Below are 18,374 nucleotides of genomic sequence, written 5' to 3'. Positions count from 1 at the left end.
CCGGGATTACAGGTGTGGCCAGCACTCTGACCCACACGGCCGCTTTCCTCTCCTCTGAAGTACTTAGGCATGAGAGGTAGCGGTGAGGAAAGGCCTATTCCCCAGACCAGGGCAGGGGGCCTGGGAACCATGCTCAGCTTGCAGCCTCTGAGTTCCAGGAGTTCCCAACAGCACCCACAGAGCAGCAGGGTGACTGTGAAGGCACCCCAGCCCAAAGGGAAGGGTGGAGGAGGAAAAAGAGGGACCAGGGCCTCTCCCAGCCCCGGGGAGCACATGTGAGCAGGGCTATGCTCCCCGCTGGACAACCAAGCTTCATTCTCACCCACAAAACACCCCACTGAGAAACAAGGTTTGCAGTGTGCACCTCTTCACGCCCCAGGTTTCACTATTTTCACACTTGTAAATAAAATCCATGAAATGCTCAATACACGCCTGGTATTCAACCTGTGTTAAAGTCCACAAGCCTGATCTGGGGCTGTCTGTTCAGCTAGTGACCTGTCACACAGCACGCCTGTCACTCAGCTGCTGTCCAGACACCAAACTCAAGGCGAGCATTTGTACAACCATTTGCGATGAGCACACTGTGTTCGGAGGACCCATCCGTGCATGTGCTCCAGGCCAGGAGGTAGTGAGTGGGAAAGGTGTGAACGTGGTGTCCCCAGCTACACTGACACAGGTCACTCCATGGCCTACCAATTGCCATTCCTCCAAGCCTTCACCACTGCCCTCACCCTCTCCTGCAGCACAGGACACCTGGCCAGATCCCCCACAGGAGCCTGGAGACGAAAAAAGGTCCCTTAAATATAAGATCCAGTACAAGATGGGGCTGAATGTGATGCACATGTGCACAGTGGAGTAAGAACTCACCCGACAGCCCAGCCCCCTCACTGCTCCAGGCCTACAGCTGCCTGCTTGGAACAGTGACCCAGCACGGCCTCCGGGCTTCCGCACCACGCCCGCCACACCAAGGCATCAGCCACTCACAGCACCCCTCCCAGCGAGGGAAGTCCTCGAAGACACCACTCAGAGAAGGCCCCTCGCCATTCTAGCCACGTTTCCAGAATCTTAAAAATGCAGATGGAAACAAAAACTTTTATCTTCTCCGAGAAGAAATTTACACTATTTTTTTTCTTGAATACAACTCAAAAATTCTAATATTTCTGAAGAATTTGGTCTCGGGACACAGAAGACTGGCAGGACTGATATTTCATTGAGGACTGCCCACCCAAGCGCAGCGGCACACCATCAGTGCTGGCTGTGAATGGGCAAGCGCAGTGTGTTGCAGACGTGCTGCCTAAAATCTTTATTGTGGAGAAATTCTAGCAGCACAGTAGGCTAAAGATTAAAAAAAATTCCAATAGCAAAATTAAGAATGCACTTTGACATAAAAAAATAGAAGTTAAATATTCATGTAAAGATTAACTTAAAGCTGTCACATGGAGCAAAATTAAAGAAAATAAAACATCAAGTCATTTCTGATCTTCAGCACAATGTTAAAAAAATCTGACTAACACTGGAGTGGTAAGAATAATACAAAAAAACTTAGAACTACACCAAGATGTCGCAACTGTACATCAAGGTGTTGAGGAACTTAAACTAGAGAACACCTTTTTCTTACCTATTTCTGAAGCTGTAGTTTCCTGATCTGGTTCGTCATTTAATCCAGACGTTATGGGGTCTAAACTTTTACCTGAAATATTATCCTCCTTCCTTCCTGACATAAAATAGTTAACAACAAATTAACATATTACAAAGGTTTCAGTATCTGCTTGCTTTAGTTGGGATTTATAGGGGTCTGGGTCAGGGCCACCAACACACCACCATGTCCTCTCAGTGGTCCACTCTCAGCCTCCACTCGGTTCCCACAGACTGGACAGAAGCCCCCTCCCCTCCCTGAAACGCCCTCCTCACATCCAGGACAGCCTCTCCTAACAGCAGCCCTGTCCTCTGCCCACTGCCCTGGAGTCCCGTCCCCCGCAGAGCTCAACACACACTGTTCCCCCAAAGCCACGGCTGTAAACATCATCATGGCCTCTCCCTGATCACAGGTCTCACATCCCACCGTCTTCGAGGACCTCCGCGTGCGCAGTCAGACCTGTGTTCTGCTACAGCCACCCATGCAGCAGCCTGCCATTTCAGCAAGCTGCACTGCGCAGGTGCCCAGAACCTCCCAAAGCGGTCTTCTCTCGGATTCCTCTCATTGAAACAAGTGGTACCCCGTCCATCGGCACAGCCGTGTCGTCTCTCCTGCCCCTCACACCCTGAACCCCACTGCTATCACCACCGACACCTGGTCCAAGCCAACACACTCCCCACCCAGTCGCCACGAGCTCCCCGCTGTGCCAGGCCTCCACTCCTGCCCTCCAATCTTACAAGGAGGCCCTTTAAAACACACACCCTGACTCTGTCCTGTCTGTCCTGCTCAAAGCCCTCCAGGTCTTCCAGCCACCAGCCACCTGTAGACACAGGGCAGAGGCCCCAGGCCCCTGCTGGGGCAGCTCCTCCCCCAACAGTGCCCCTCCTTCCTCCCCAGCTCCACAGCTGGGCTTCCTGCCCTGCATGCAGCAAGTCCAACCAGCTCAGGTCTCTACTCAGGGTCCCTGGACACCTGCAGGTCCTCCTCCCCAGCGAGTCACCTGTCCAGATGTCCCCAGACAGAGGCCCTCCCTGCCTTGCCTTCCTCCCTGCTTTTCCTGGCTTCCTTTTTCACTAAAAATCCTCATCACTAATCAACATGGATGCAGGCACCCTCTCAGCTCCTCATGAGTATAAATGTCTTCCAAATAAAGAAAGGAAGGCTTCACTGGATAATTTCAGTCCCAAGCAGACTTAGGGTAGCACACCCTTGGCTGCTGAGAACAGCCCTGCGGCCCAGGAGCAGCTGTCCTTCTGCCCTCCTCCACTCTGGCCAGGCCCACGTGACCCTCTGTGAGGCTCCCCTGCTCTGTGATGGCGCCGAGGCACAGAATCAGGTGGCGAACAACTGCCCCAGGCAGACACGCGCTCTCAGTCCCACTGTGGCTTAGTCTTACCGAGCTGTTTCCCAGCATGCTCCTTCTTAGCTTTAGTGCAGGAAGAGTTACGTTCTTTTTCTGGGGAAAGACTGTGTTCACTGGTTCTAGAGTCCCTTCTTCCTGACATGAAATTGCACAACGAAAATATGTATTACACTTAACTTGTAATGCTGCAGAGTTACCACATGAATGAAACCAAACACACTAATTCCAAGTTATGATTTCCTTTAGAACACACTCCTCATGAATTAGCAAAAATTATCCTACTCTTCTGTGGACTGGCCTTGGGTTCTGTAGGCTAGTACGGCTGTCCACATTCATCCTATGAACATGTGCCATACTCTAGTAGATGCAGGGCACAGAGGTCCCATGCCTTGAGCACCCCCGGGTCCAGGTGTTTGCCCAGGTACCAACCCACCCAAGCAAGGCCAAAGGTTTGGGCCGAGCACCAGCTCAGCTGGGACAGACTTGGGCCAGGTCAGTGCCTGGCCAGCCAGCAGCAAAAACAGGAGCCCCTGAACTGCTGACCGCTGAGAAGCTCACTGCCGTTAAGGGTGCAGTCTCCAATAGAAAACTCTTGAAGAGCACTCAGAAAGAAAGAGCCCACAGCAGAAGGCGGCCGTACACACAGACGAAGGAACACCCTGCATGCCAGAGATGGAGATGCCTCAGCTGTGAGCTCGGGAAACCCGAAGAAGCAACCAAGATCCCTTGGATTAGGATGAGCAGCAAGGCCAGAGTGCAGATAGTGAGAGCAGTCAGTGAAACCAACAAGCCACTAACAACAAGGGGAAAGACAGCATCTCCAAACACGAAAACAGACACGACTCAGCCACCACCTGGACAGACCCTGCAGACTGCAGCTGGAGGCAGCCACCCTCTGAGAAGTGGCCGCTCCCTTTGCAGGGGGCTCTTGAGTCATGTGGCAATTTTAAAATTCATCTGAACAGATAAGCAAGTAAAATGGCTTAAAACTTTTCTGAAAAGAACACTGACAGGAAACAGTAGTAAAACAGAGACCAGTGAAAGTGGAAAGCGAACAAGATCCCAGACCTTGACGGGTGCAACTAAGCCATCAGGCAGAAAGGTACCCTTAATTAGCAAGTGATCCCGGCACAGCAGGCAAAGAATTCTAAAAAAATAAGCCAGCGCCTTGGCATATGCCAGGAATGAAAGTAAGAGATGAATACGAAGACTCAATATTAAAATGTATGCTAAAACACAAATCTTCAAGTCACAAATCTTTACACAAATTACCAAAAGCTTCAATCACATAAAAATTAAGCACTCAGGCAAATCCAAAACCAAACTGAACATAATTAGTAAAAATGAAGCGCAAAAATATAAAAAACACACTTACTTAAAAATTGGCTGAGGTCCTTAACATACAAAGAGTTCACACAAAATAACAAGAACTCTTGCATCTCCAGACAGTCAATGAGGAATCAAGAAAGAACAGACAAATCCAAGACCCCAATCAAAACTAGGGACACACATGAAAAAATGTAATCTCACTAGGAATTAAACTTCCCAATTTTTTGTCTATCAAAATCAGAAAGCCTTGGGGCTGGGGCTGGGGCTGGGGCTGGGGCTGGGGCTCAGCAGTAGCGCACTTGCCTGGCATGTGTGAGGCACTGGGTTCGATTCCTAGCAGCACATATAAATAAATAAAATAATATCTATCAATAACTAAAAATATATTTAAAAAAAAGTAAGAAAGCCTTGCCGGGCGCAGTGGCACACACCTGTAATCTCAATGGCTTGGGAGGCTGCGACAGGACGACTGCAAGTTCAAAGCCAGCCTCAGGAAAAGCAAAGCGCTAAGCAACTCAGTGAGACCCTGTCTCTAAATAAAATACAAAACAGGGCTGGGATGTGGCTCAGTGGTCGAGTGCCAGTACCCACCAAAAATTCAGCCTTTAAAACACTGGAGGGTGGGCAGAGGGCACCTATAGAGGAGCCCCGTGCCAGCGCTCACTCCTCTGGGCTGGGACAGGGCACCACCGAGAGGACGTCCCTAGAGCATCACTCACTGACTGTTGGGAAGGGACAGATCTTATGTAAGTTCACTTCTGGATAATTCCAACTACCACGCTGTCCCACCCTAACCTACAGGATTCGGGAAAGCGTGGAGTTTCAGAAACCTCTTCTGCTCTTCAGAGCCTCCAGCAAGAGCGGCTCTGGCCAGCACAGCCCTGCGTTCCCTGCCTCTCTGGTCCTGCTGCTGGTGTGTCACAGTAACGTTCCATTTTCAGCCAAACCCCAGGCCAGACCTGTGAGCGTAGCTTTCTGCATGAGTCTAGTGCTCACTCCTGCGTCATCTGCCTGTGTGCTCCTCATGCCCAATGGGAAAGACAAGAGCCCTGCGACCCGACGACCAACACACACTCCGGAAAACGAAAATCCAATCACCCCTTTTAATTCCAGCACAGGTCTGCAGCAAAAAGGGCGGCTTTGCCCTGAGTGGTGTGAGTTCACACAAGTGTGTACACGTGCGTTCTCCCCACTGTTTGTTTCCAGGCACGGCAGACCTGTGACCAGCCACGAGTCTGCTACCAGAGAGTGGGACAGAGGCAACAGAGCTAAGACCCACATCTGAGCCACAGTCAGCTCGGCAGTACCTTCCACTGAAGTTTTGGATCGTCGTTTTGATGTTTTTGATGTCAATGACCGGGACGCTGTGGTGGAAATCTCAGCCTTAGAGAGAAGAAAAGACAAAAATCAATGGAAGCTTCACACAGCAATAGCACCAGACTCACTGTTCAAGCTCTGCCCAAGGAAACCAAGTATGAAAACAGCAGCAGCAGCACAGGCTTTAGGGGACTTGCCACGCGGTGCAGTTACGTGCTCGGGACCCAAGAGGGAGTCCAGACCTCTTCCAGCCTCCACACAGGCCTCTCTGTGCAGCCCTAGGCAGCTCAGCAATCTGCTAAGGGCGCTCGAGAAACACTGCCTGTCACACGTGCTTAATGCTGGTCACAGTTGTCAGAGGACTGCAAGGCCCAACGCCCTGGAGGGCACTTGCGCACACTGAGATGCCAGTGGGACAAATGTGGGACCAGCGTGGGACCACCTCTGGACGTGCAGTCCGCCACTGAGACACTGCCATGTGACACACAACTGTACTGAACTACTTAAATGCATTTCTATGCCACTCTGAAAGTAAGACCTCTCACCTTGTGTTTCTAGAGAACACAGTGGGAGAGGCAGCACAGACCCCGCCCGCCCTCAACACGACTGCACTCTCACGCCCTCTCCCCAGAGCAGCCCCAGTGGCCCCCCACCCTCGTGGGGCTGACTCCATGTCCCTACCGTCAGACAATTATAGAAGTCAGCTAAGCTCTCAAGGGTCTCTTCGCCAACCTCTACAGCATGGCCTCACGGGGACGACAGGCCACGAGCAGACCTCAGCCACAGGAAACACTGTGGGGTCCCAAGCGTTGCCAGGCCGAACTGAGTGAGCGCCTCAGCGGGCCCTCCCTTCCCCACCAGCCCCCAACTCAGTCCCCTTCCCACCCCGATGCCCCTGTCACCACTCCCCTCAGCACCATACATCACGCTCACCAAAGGTGCAGGCCCAGAAACCACCCGACACGTGCCAGGAGGTTTGCCACTCCACCATTCCTGAGACAGCCTTTCCCCAGCCACAGCCCCACTGGTCCAGGGAGGACACACATCCACGACCCAACTCCAGGTCACACCTCTGGAAACTGCTGTTTAAACTCTACCTCTGTTTCCGCCTTGGAGTCTTTAAAGGATCCATCTGAAAACTTCTTAGATATCTCCCCTGAACTTGCTGACTGTAAAAAAATATATATTTTTTTTCCTTCAAATTTTGGAAATATTCACATCTGTAATACCTAAAAACAACTCAAGCGCTGGTCCGTTGGTCCATGATGCTGACGTACAAACAAGACAACCCTTTGCACAGACCTGAGCAGCCCGTCCGGTCACTGCTGCTGGAACCTCAGTGCTCCTGGCGAGCAGCACCGGGGCTAGGACACCAAACATTCCTGCCTGACAGGGGACTACGCAGAGGCCAATCTCCCGACCATGACAGCCCAGGAGGTGCAGAATGGGATGGGATGAATTTAAACTCTAGGGCCCACAAAATATCTGTCCGTCTTCTGATATTTGAGCATCTTCTAATAATGGGGCAACTGGAATGGCGTGACTCTTCATCAGCAAAGGCTGCAGACAGACAGTCAGGAAGGCACCCTCCTAAGCCACGACTCCTGTCAATGCCATCTACACCTCTGGACACAGGACGTCAAAGGACACTCGTTCAGTATTTCAACAATGAAACATGCTCTTCAGACAGACACATCAGATGGTACAGGTGGTCATCACCCAATGGTCAGGGGGCCCAGCAGGTGCCACACTCATGTGCTCACCATGTAGGGTGACATCTGGGGCTCATGGACGGCCAGTCTAACCTGGCACCTGGGCTCCAGCCACCACACCATACCCCCGTAGCACTCCTGACTTCTCAGGATGCCTCCGTCTCTCTTACCGTCCTCCACACAAACCATGGGCAGGCCGGGGGCACACCTATAACCTGAGCAACTCACAGGAGGCTGAGGCAGGAGGATGGCAAGTTCCAGATCAGTCTCAGCAACTTAGTGAGACCCAGTCTCCAAAGAAAAATAAAAAGGGCTGGGGATGTGGCTCAGTAGTGGAGTGCTTGCCAGCGTCATGCAAGGCCCTGGGCTAACCTCCCAGGACTGCCAATAAAATAAAAGAAAGAATTTGTCTGGGCAGCCTGCGCACTCCTGTCGCCCTCCCTCCAAGACAGTCAGGCTTTGGCCAGAGCGGGCAGTGATGTGGCAGAGCAGGGCCTGAACGGCCATCTCCTGCCTCCACTAAGGACTGACATCCTCAGGGCCATTTTACAAGTCACTTGAACCAGGATCTTTGAGAGGCACCTCACGGCAGCTCATACCTGCATGGTGCTTCTGACCAGGAGACCTTGCTGCTGTTGTCCAGATCAGCACAGCTAATAAAGACGCCCCAGATTCACAAAGGCCAGGCAAACAGAATCACCTGAAAGACCTAAGCAAATCCACTTCACCTCACTATGGCCTCCAGCCCTTCTCAACAAAACCATCTTTCCCACTTGGCTCTCACACATCCCAAATATCAGCCTGCAAACATTTATCTTTAGAATTTTCTTTCACTCTATTAAAGTGACTAGTTGCAGCATTGGCAATTTCAGTGAACTCAATATGGGAGGCTCTATCTGAAGACCCCAAGTGCTGAGGAGGCTGTCCACTCAGGGGCTGTCTCATGCACACAAAAAATATACCAGAACATGCCAGCACCTACAAATATACCAGAACACACCAGCTACAAAAAGCAGATCAGGGCGAAATACTTTTTCTCAGGCTGCTAAAAAGTGGTAAAGAGGGAGGCTGCACTCTCACCCTCCAGGGCCCCCAGGTCTTTATGGCACAGAACCAGGGTGTGTTAGTTACTCCAGACGTGAATGGAGGGAAAGCGATACTATGAAGACTACAACCTGACAGTCCCCCCTAGAATACCAATTTCAAATACTAACAAAACCACATCTTTTTGGATAGGTGCCCCCTTGCTTGCTGCAGCGGGCAGAGAAAAGTTTATGCCGACTTGCAGAGAAAAACCAGTTTACAGACTTCCAGCAAGGTCAGTCCTGTGGAGCCCACTCCTGGGGACAGGGATGCCCCAGAGGCAGCACTACTGAAAAAGACGGCCAGTGGGGGCAGGGAGCTGGAGGCCAGCCCAGGCCTTGCCTCTCACTGCCCAGCTGCATCACCTGGGCAGTCCAGGAGCTAGGCCAGACCTCTGCCTCCCCTGCCAGCAGCCACAGACCAGACCACTGTCCTGTCTTCCCCGGATGATGTCCCACAAGAAGGGCATCTAGAAAGGCAACTTGCTCATTTAGAAGACACAGTCTGAAACTCAAGGATTCTGGCCAGTCGTAAAATTACCTGAAAATTCCATTAAACAAGAATGACAGGGGCTGGAGTTGTGGCTCAGCGGTAGAGCACTCGCCTAGCACGTGCGAGGCCCTGGGTTCAATCCTCAGCACCACATAAAATAAATAAGCAAAATAAAGTACTGTGTCCAACTACAACTAAAAAATAAATAAATATAAAAAGAATTACAGTAACCTGAGGTCTTATTGTACCGATCTGCCAGTGTCCAAAAGACTTGGTGTCTCTACTCCTTAACAAACTCAGTAGTGCCCAAGCTCCAGAGACCACACAGCCACTGACCTTGCCGAAACGCCACTTCCAATGACGCCAGGGACCAGCTCCACCAAACACAAGTGCAAGCCATGTCACAGAGGTGCAAAGCAACATATCTCGGCACATCTGGCAAGATGACAAGGGCAACTGGGCAAATGAACTCAACCCCTGAAAACGGAATAAGCTCACAAAGAGCAAGCGCCCCGCGGTCTTTTCCCAGCTTCCTCCAAGCTACCTCCCGCCATCCCCAGAGCAGCGCTCCTCACAAAGAGGCCCAGGAAGGCCTGTGACTGACCTGCCACCCGGGGTTCACTGGTCTGAAGACCCCGTCAGCCCTGCCTGGTCCTCCGCTCGCCCTTCACCACACAGTCCTCTGGGCCCCCGGGGCCACCACATGCTCTTCAAGAATGGCCATGCGTTTAAAACCAGGCACCCTGGCAGAACCGTGACCTCGCTGGGTTCCCACCAGGAATGCACAATTTTAAACCGCCACAGAAGGAAACCCTCAGGAACGGCCGGCTCCCCCCAAAAAGCCAGTTCCCAGGCTGTTACCTTTCTCTCCAGCTTCTCCTGCTCTCGGTTCTTCTCCCTGTCGGGGTCCCTGGAGTGCTCCCCGTTTCTCGCTCTCCGCCGCTCCCGGTCCTTGCCCTTGTCACGCTCCCGGTCCCGCTCCCGGTGCCGCTCCTTCTCCCGCCCTGCCTCGCCCCTCCTCTCCCGCTCCTTGTCCCGGTCTGCGTCTCTGTCCTTGTTGCCTCTGTCTCTGTCCCTCTCTCGCTCCTGCCTGGCCCTGCTTCTGCTTTTCTCCTTCTCCCCTTCCCGGTACTTGTCTCTCTCCGCGTCTTTGTGTCGGTCTCGGTCATTGTCCTTCATCTTCTCCTTGTCCCTTTCTTTTTCTCTTAATTTGCTTTCTTCTTTCAGTTCTTCTCTCTGTTTTCCATCTCTGCTTGTACTTCTCTCTTTTACTTCTGAATTTCTTCTATCCTAAAAATATATGTATACATAAATATAAACGTTTTTACCTAAACTGCAAAAAGACCGTTTCATTCTTAAAGATGTGCCACTGCAGTCACCTCTCTCTCTCTGTGAGCTCTTGAATCGTCTTCCCTCACATTCTTATTGTCCGACTCGTGAGGCTTGGAGGTCCGGGAGGCCCTTCCTCTCGCGTCCGCCTTCTCTTCAGCCAGAACTCTCCGCACTGCGTCCTCGCTGGAGAGCTTTTTCCGCAGGCCAAGAGGTGAATGCAAGGCAAAAACGAGATCAGCACAGGCAACAACACAAACGCCAGCAAAGAGAGTTCATTCGACAGATTTTGTATGAGTAAAATTTGAATGAAATATTAAAAGAAAATGTCATTATCATAGACAAAGCCCTGTGTCTCTTGATCACCATGACTAATGACTCATCACTAAGTCCTGGTCCAGTCCCACCTATGCTGCCCAGGGTGGACGTGAGTGTGGTTCAGGAGCAGTAAAGCTGAAAACCACACAACTCACAAACCTCTCCACCTCCACTGGGATCAGGGTCCTAGCAGAAAGGGCCTTCAGAGGTGACTCGACCACCTCATTCCCTAAAAACTAGCACACTCTGAGGCTAGGACACCAAGAGGTGGAGCAAGCCCAGTGTAGGCCTGTGGTGCCTGGAGTAGGGGGCACAGGTGTGGGAGGCGAGGACGGAAGTTGAGGAGCAGCTCCTACAGCGCCCCTTGCCCTGGGCGGGTAAAACGCTGTCCACAAAGGAGGCAACACCAGTTTCAAAAGACAGCTTCGGGCTGCCAGGCCAAAAGCAAAGCACCTACGAGGCCCCACGTACTACAGAAAGCCTGCCATCCTGTGTTTTGCAGGCCCTGGCTCACAATCACAGAAGCTCCAGAATACGTGGGACCCAACTCAAAGTGCAGGGTTCAATGGGTACCACTGGAACTCCCCCTTAAACACCTCCCACAATATTTAGTCACTCACTCCCCCTCCACTTCTTGCCACTCAGCACTACTAAGTTCAAAATGCCAGTGCTGAAGTGTCACCGTGTGGATGCAGCACTTTCCAATGATCTGAAGCAGCATTACCTTGTTGATGCAGCACTTTGCAATTATCTGAAGCAGCTCGTTTGTTCTTTCAGGCTCGTGCCCGGCCACGATTCGGGCTGGTTTTGCCAACAAAGGCTCTCCTGAAACCATCATGACCACATCTATGGCCTTCTGGAGGAAGCTAATTTTTGCATCTTTATCCTGAAATGTTTCCATTTAAAATAGAAATATTAACATACTTCAAAGAGTTTGCATTATCATCAGAATGTTTGAAAGACATGGGATAGATCCTCTTTATAGAAAAAGCACTTTTTAGATATATGACAAATTTAGAAATACTGACCTTTTATAACACAACAAAATTCATGAAAGCTATTAAGTTAGCTGATGGGCTGCATTAACCTTTGAAATACTAATTCTGCTTTTCAGTTGATAAATTTAGCACAACATGCATTGGCCACAAACAAGAAGATGAAATGAGAAAGGTCCACGCCATTCGTGAGTTAAAGGGCCTCGTCTCCCCACTACACACAGCATTTTCCTCACAAAAGGGGTAGCCGCGGCCTAAAACCATCTGTTCACTCAGGGGAAGGACAGGGAGAGGAGGAGCCCCGCGCCAACCTACCTTGACGTTATCTGACTTCATCTCAACATCTGTGTAGAGGCCTTTCATGAACCCAGTGGTCCTAATCACCTTCAAAACACAAAAAAGAAATTCATGCACCTCCCAGGACATCCGCTGACCCCCCACCAGCGCCTAGGAGTCTCACTGTCCACTCTTGACAAATGTTTACGTCATGAGTGCAGAATGCTGTGACACAGAACACAACCAGGCCTCAGGACATCCTGGCTGCAAGCACAAAGAGTGCCCACACCCAGGGGTGCCAGGGCAGCCCACAGGAGGGGAGGGCCCAGGTGCCAGGGACCGCTTCCTAGGGGAGAGCAGACCTGAACTGGACCCAGAAGCTAACAGAAGAACTGGGGAAGAGGGCATTAGGGAAGCACTTGACCAATCAAAGAAATCTACTCCATGAGGGACGGAAAAATTCGGATGGAATAAATCTTGTTTGTGGCCAGAGCATGTTGTGCTGATTTATCAACTGAAAAGCAGAATTAGTATTTCAAAGGTTAATGCAGCCCATCAGCCAACTTAAAAGCTTTCACGAATTGTTTCTATTGTATTATAAAAGGTCAGTATTTCTAAATTTTTAAGGGATCCAGAGAAGTGTGAGACAGCAGGAGTCTGAGGCCTCCAGAGTCCTGCAGGGCCTGACCCAGAGGCTCTTTGCAACCACTTAAGGACACAAACTATGCTTACAAGACCGGGCAGTTCTAACACAGAGAGGCCAGGCCACTCTGAGCTTCACTGGAGTCCTCCAGGCACGGTGGCAGGAATGGAGACCAGAAGGAAAAGGAAGAGCTTAGCCTGGGCATCCAAACCAGAATCTCCAGATGGGTCCGCCTCACTTCTTAGGATGGTGGGATACCATGCATCTATGTCATCACTTCTGTTCTCCCCCTACCTGCCCCTCCCCCTCAGGTAACCTGAACCCTGAAATATCCTGAAAGGGCCGTGGTTTGCTCTGTCCCTCCCTGTCCCCCACCCAGCATCCTGGATATCTTAAGGTCAGAGTAATTAAAAATGTGAGGGTTACTGAACAATCAAAACAATGGATTTTCTAAAAAATGAAACAGAAGAGAAAATATCAGGTGTATCCTCCGGAGGCCTGTAGATGTGTGTCCTAGGTCAGCTGTAGCTTTATTACTGTGAGTTGGGTTTTAAAAACCAATGGCAAAAGACAGGCCTGGGAGTCAGCCAACTACTGCGTTGTTTTGTTTGGCTTTGTTCTTAGAAGATGGCTGGAATGCGGACTCTTAAAAGCATCCCACCCTTAATGTTCCTGACAACTGCTCACTTCTTCTGGGTTGAGGTTTTCCCAGGGTGCAGGCAGTTTATATTGTGAGCAGTAACTGGAAGCAACAAGAAACAATGTCACAGAACCTTGTTTAACCTAATGAAAAACGCTGTTAGTTAGCTACAGCTCCATATTTAGACACTGACTTGAACAAGACATTCGGGGCAGTAAGAATCTTCACAGGGCACTCTCCACCCACCATATAAAAATGCTTTTCAGCACGTCAGCCATTCTAATGCCTTGTCAAGGAGGTGTCAGTGTATTTATCTTGACACCGAAAAAGAAATTAATTTCAGCATTAGAAAAAGTTTAGAAGAAAAGCAGACCTGCTCCCAATGGAGCATATACCTCATTCCATACCTGCCTACCAGGCCACAGAGTGGATTCCTGCTTGAATGTTCCTTCTCCATCCCAACCAGGACATGGTCATTAAGCCCCACCCACAAGCTCTCCCAGGATGAGCACACTCCCCTGTGGCACTCCCCTCTTCTAACCCTGCCATTCCTTTTGGTTATTTGCAGCATTCTCACTGAAAGGTGCTCCCTAAGTCCTGAGAATGGAAGTATTCTTTAGGCTCCCTCCCCCTCAAAGTTTCTCTTCCCTCCAGGTGCATTCCTCGGGTGGCCCTGCATTTTATGAACTGCCAGGAGCAGCACAGGAAATGAAGTATAGCTTTGCAGCCTCAGCTCCAACAGGTCAGGCTGCAGGCAGGCCAGTTCTTCTTCGCTCCTTCAGGATCAGGGGATGACACCTGCTACTTCACAGAGTGGTGGTGACACAGCACACTGCCTGGCTCCCATGGGACTCTCTACACAGCTGGGTCCCTCCCCCATACACCATCCAGGACAGGCTATAAGGGCTGTGCAATCCAAGAGAAGGGGACCACCAGTCAAAACAGGAGTGTGGGTGATTCCTAGAGCTTTTCTGCATGAGCAGGTTTGGGACAGAGGCACACGTTCCAGGAGAGTACACACCACAGCTGGTAGGATGGCCAAAATCAACAAGGAATGAGAATAAAGTTTGAGAGCCCTCATTCGGTGAGACTAGGAGCCCTGGGAGCGTGCAACGCGACCCCTAAGTCCCAGAGAGCACCTGGGCCCCTAAGCCTTCTGGTGCACCTTGAAATGGGTGCTGCCACCCCTTGAGGCAACACTCCTGAGTTACTAAGCACCTGGACAGACTGCCAAACAGTGAATGTTTGTTGTGCAATTTCTATGTACCCAGTGCAGCTCACTGGAGATGCACTAACAAATCAGTACCGTCCTGTCATTGAGAAATCCACCTTCCTTAAGTGAGAAAGTCACAGCGACAATAACCTCAAGTTAAAGCAGGCTGTGCAGTTTATCAACAAATATCAAACGACATTTTTACAGCTTTCCTTTCAGAAAGCCAATATATGTATTATATTTCCTACAACCAATATATTTATTCTCCTTCGTGTATTTATTAAGCATTCTAACTCCGGTGACTGCACCAAGCAGTCGTGAGAGAAACTCTGAGGAGGGAGCCTAAAGAATAACTCCACCCTCCCAAGACTTGCGGAGCACCTTCCACGTGAGAACGCTGCAGGGCGGCCAAGGGGAATGACAGGGTTAGAGGGGGAAGTCACACAATCGGTTCTGCCGGCAGAACCCCGAAGGGCTCTGAAGAGACGCGCCTGTGGGTAGGAAAGAAACGGGAAGGTTCCCGGGGCCGGGCGCCTGCGACCCCAGCCACCTGGGAGGCCGCGGCAGGAAGATCGCAAGCTCAGGGCCAGCCTGGGCGACTGGTCGGGGCCCAGACTCAAATTAAACGTAAACAGGGCTGGACGCGGCTCGGCCGGGGAGGCGCGCAGGGGCACAGCGCCCCGCGTCCAGTCCCCGGGCCCCCGAGACGGGACCCCCCGCAGGAGCCGGGCCTGCGCTCCCGGTCGGCATCTCCCAGCCGATCTCCCGGCTCAGCGCCCCCCGGCCCGACCCACGCCTCCCGGCGCGCACCTCCGTGACGATGTCGTGCAGGTAGCGGAACGGGGGCTTGCTCAGCAGCTTCTCCGTCAGCGGCGGCCTGCGGATCACCTTGCCCAGCGCCTCCTGCGTCCGCCGCACCACCGCCGCGTTCATGGCCGTGCCGCCGCGCGGCTGCCCGCCCGCGCCGCTCCGCCCGCCGGGTCCCCTGGGCCGCAGTGGAGAGCCGGACTCCCATCCCACAATGCACTGCAGCGCGCGCGGCGCCTGCGCGGCCCGCCCCCGGTCGCCCGGGCTGCGAGGCCTTAGCAACGGACGCTCGTGGGGCCCGCCTCTCCCGAAGCCCGCCCTCATAGGCCCCGCCCCGGACGCAGCCCCGCCCACAGCCTCTCCCTGACCGCAGCGCTCGCCCCGCCCACAGTCCCCCTGACCCGCTCCGCTGCCGGCTCCTCAGCCCCGCCCCTCCGCAGCGTAGCCCTGCTGTCCCGCTGCCCTGCTGCCCAGCTGACCTCCTGACCAGCCCGCTCTGCACCCTGGCAGAGGCCGCGGTGGGCCGCCTAGCACAAGTAGCTCCCAGGACCTGCGCTGCCTGACAGGCACAGTTCAAGGGGAGCGTAGGCTCAGGTGAATGGACGGGCTGCGCCGAGTCCTCCCACAGACACGAGGAGGCGGTGTCTGGCCCCACTGGTACTCCACGGCTTCTTGGGCAAGGGCTTGTTTTCTCTGACAATTCATTTCTGTTCCTATAAAGGAGGATCTAACGCGTCGCCCAGGAAGGTGAGGACTGCGTGATGTCCCCTGTCCCACCTCCTGTCCGACCGCACAAACCCTCTCGGCAGTGTGGGGGCTCTGTATTCTGCGTTTATTCTTCCAGTGAATGCTTTTATGGCTTTTAAATTTACATCCACTTTTTACCATTTTGCATACTCTTCATTCTTTGTGTAGATCTAGATTTCCACCCGGTGCGTACTCCTGTCTGAAGAACTCCTTCTTTAGTATTTATTTTTGCACCATTAAGCTGGCAACTAATGCTTCATCTTTTATGTATCCAAAAATCTTTATTTATTTTCACATTTGAAAGAATTTACCACGCTCAAATGGGGGGAGGTTATGTAGACTACCAGTCTCAAGTCAGGCTGTATGGCTTATCAATAAATACTGAACTGCATACGTTTTTTTTTCCTCAGTACTGCCCCTTGAACTCAGGGGTCCTCTATCACCGACCTACATCCCCAACCCTTTTTATTTATTTATTTATTTTTGAAACAGTGTCGCTCTAAGTTGCTGAGACTGAACTCCAATTTGCAATCCTCCTTCCTCAGCCTAGAGTGAAGTTGCTAGGATTACAGGCCTTCCATAACATACCCAAACTAAACTGGATTCTTGTAATTTGCTTTCAGGTCTCCCTACAACCACCTACAATAAATTCACCCTCAATTATTTAATAAATGTACAAGTATTAGAATTCTGATTGACTTTTTTCTTTTGGTACTTTGAGAATGTCACTTCATTGGCTTCTGGTTTACATGTTTCTGAAAAGCAGTCTCCTGGAATTCTCATTTGTTGTGCTTTGTTTATGTTTCTACCTGTCTTAAAGATTTTTTTTTAACTATTGGTTTGTCAGAGGTTTGCCAATGATATATGTAGATGTATGGTTATATTTTGCTTTTGTTTTTTCAGACAGGGTTTTGCTGTGTTGCCTGGGTTGGCCTCAATATCACTCTCCTCCTGCCTCAGCCTCATGATCACCTAGGATCACATACCTCTGCACCCAACATGTGCATTTTCACCTAAAATTTATGTACGATACTTGTGTATATACAATGAAATTCACACAGTCCAAGTGTGCATGTTGATGCATTTTAGTGATCATACAAATTATGTCACCACCACTCAGCCAAGTCATAGAACAGTGCCCTTGGCCATCTCTTCTGCTCATTTGCAGTCATCTCCTCCCCCTCCCCAACCCTAGGTGAACACCCACCTGGTTTCTGTCATCATAATTTTGCCTTTTCTAGAATCTCATATAAATGGAAACACAGATTATGGATCCTTTGTACCCTATTCTTTCTGTGGTAGTGTTTCTGGGATTCTTTCATGTGACATGTTTTAGTAGCCATTCCTTCTTGTGGCTGAGTAGTATCTTAGAGTACAATCTGTCTGGAATCTGTTGAGGGCCACAGCCAAGTCGGGATGACGCATGGCATTTTTGCCAGAAGTAGTGGTTGAGAGGTGATGCCAGCGAGTCATTAAGATGATGACTTTTGAGTTCTCGCAGAGTTCCCGTTGAGTTCTGGGTGAGCTCTTGCGGGGATTCCTGAAGAGTTCACATTGGTTGGGGAAGTACCGGATAGGATGTTCTGGTTGGTGGTTCCTGAAGGAGCCACGTGGCGTTTGGGAGAGTTCCCGGGGAGCGTGTGTGGAGTGTGCTAGTGGAGTTCAGAAATAAAGTTTGTTCCTGCTTGAGTGGCTCGTGATTTGTGCCCAGCCAGACTGCGGCATTTGGTGGTCCGTGCGGGGAACGCCTGAAGCTCAGAGGTAAGTGAAATTGCTCACCCCTGAGGGAAGGCGAGAGAATGGGTGACCATTTCAAAAAACAATGTGTTCTTGTTTTGATTTGTTTTGTTTTTGTTTCAAGCTGCCTATCCCTAGAACTTTCTCAGGCAAACTGGGAAAAATGGTTGGCTCAAGGTTTGAAGTTGTTCACCCCCGAGGAAGAGATAGAAATAGACCACAAATGCACATGTCAAGAAAATAGGAAAATTGATACAACGATTTTTGTTCCATTTTTGTTTCATTCTGTTTCGGTTTTGTTTTGTGTTATCTTGTTGGGTTCTGTTATCTTTATAGTAGATTATAAATTAGTAAAAAACAAACCAAAAGAATGTTAAGTAAATTGTTAGAGGAAGGAGGCACCCCGGTAAAACCAAAAACAGTCAGGGCATATGTTGATACAATACAAAAATGTAGCCCATGGATTTTTAAGGAGGAGTTGTTGAATATATCACAATGGGACCATCATGGTGAAGATTTAAGGGACAGGGAAAAAAAAAAACCCAGGAACTCTGCCAGTTGGCACATTGCCATGATACAATTTTGTTTGCCTAGTCCAAAGATTTCAGTTCAGATTATGGTAGAAGACATATTAGATCAGGAAAAAGAGGAGGCCTTTCGAGATAGTCAGAAATGGGAAGAAAGTTTAGAGCAGAAAAAGCGATCATGGGAAGTTACAACAGGAGGCTGCTACTAAC

General features: G+C 50.7%; 1 protein-coding gene across 10 annotated transcripts in view; it reads right to left on the bottom strand.

Moving 5' to 3' along the window:
- TRAF3IP1 (TRAF3 interacting protein 1) overlaps window positions 1-15,380 on the bottom strand; it is a 56,901-nt gene extending 41,521 nt beyond the window's left edge. For 4 of the 10 annotated variants that reach the window (XM_081260985.1, XM_081260979.1, XM_081260980.1 and 1 more), the window contains exons 1-7: window positions 15,157-15,379; window positions 11,890-11,958; window positions 11,304-11,465; window positions 10,312-10,455; window positions 9,794-10,222; window positions 6,743-6,814; window positions 5,636-5,711 (exon numbers count right to left, since the gene is read on the bottom strand). In XM_081260985.1, the coding sequence (XP_081117111.1) occupies window positions 5,636-5,711; window positions 6,743-6,814; window positions 9,794-10,222; window positions 10,312-10,455; window positions 11,304-11,465; window positions 11,890-11,958; window positions 15,157-15,279 (1,075 nt within the window). In that variant the 5' untranslated portion in view covers window positions 15,280-15,379. Of the gene's footprint in view, window positions 1-1,618; window positions 1,715-5,635; window positions 5,712-6,742; window positions 6,815-9,793; window positions 10,223-10,311; window positions 10,456-11,303; window positions 11,466-11,889; window positions 11,959-15,156 lie in introns of all 10 variants that reach the window. The other 6 variants (XM_081260977.1, XM_081260984.1, XM_081260986.1 and 3 more) reach the window with 3 other exon arrangements.
- Window positions 15,381-18,374: the final 2,994 nt, after the last annotated feature.

This window comes from Spermophilus citellus, assembly GCF_964194105.1.
Source record: "Spermophilus citellus genome assembly, chromosome: 11".
Classification (NCBI taxonomy): Eukaryota; Metazoa; Chordata; class Mammalia; order Rodentia; family Sciuridae; genus Spermophilus; species Spermophilus citellus.
This window is presented reverse-complemented; position numbering and strand designations above follow the sequence as displayed.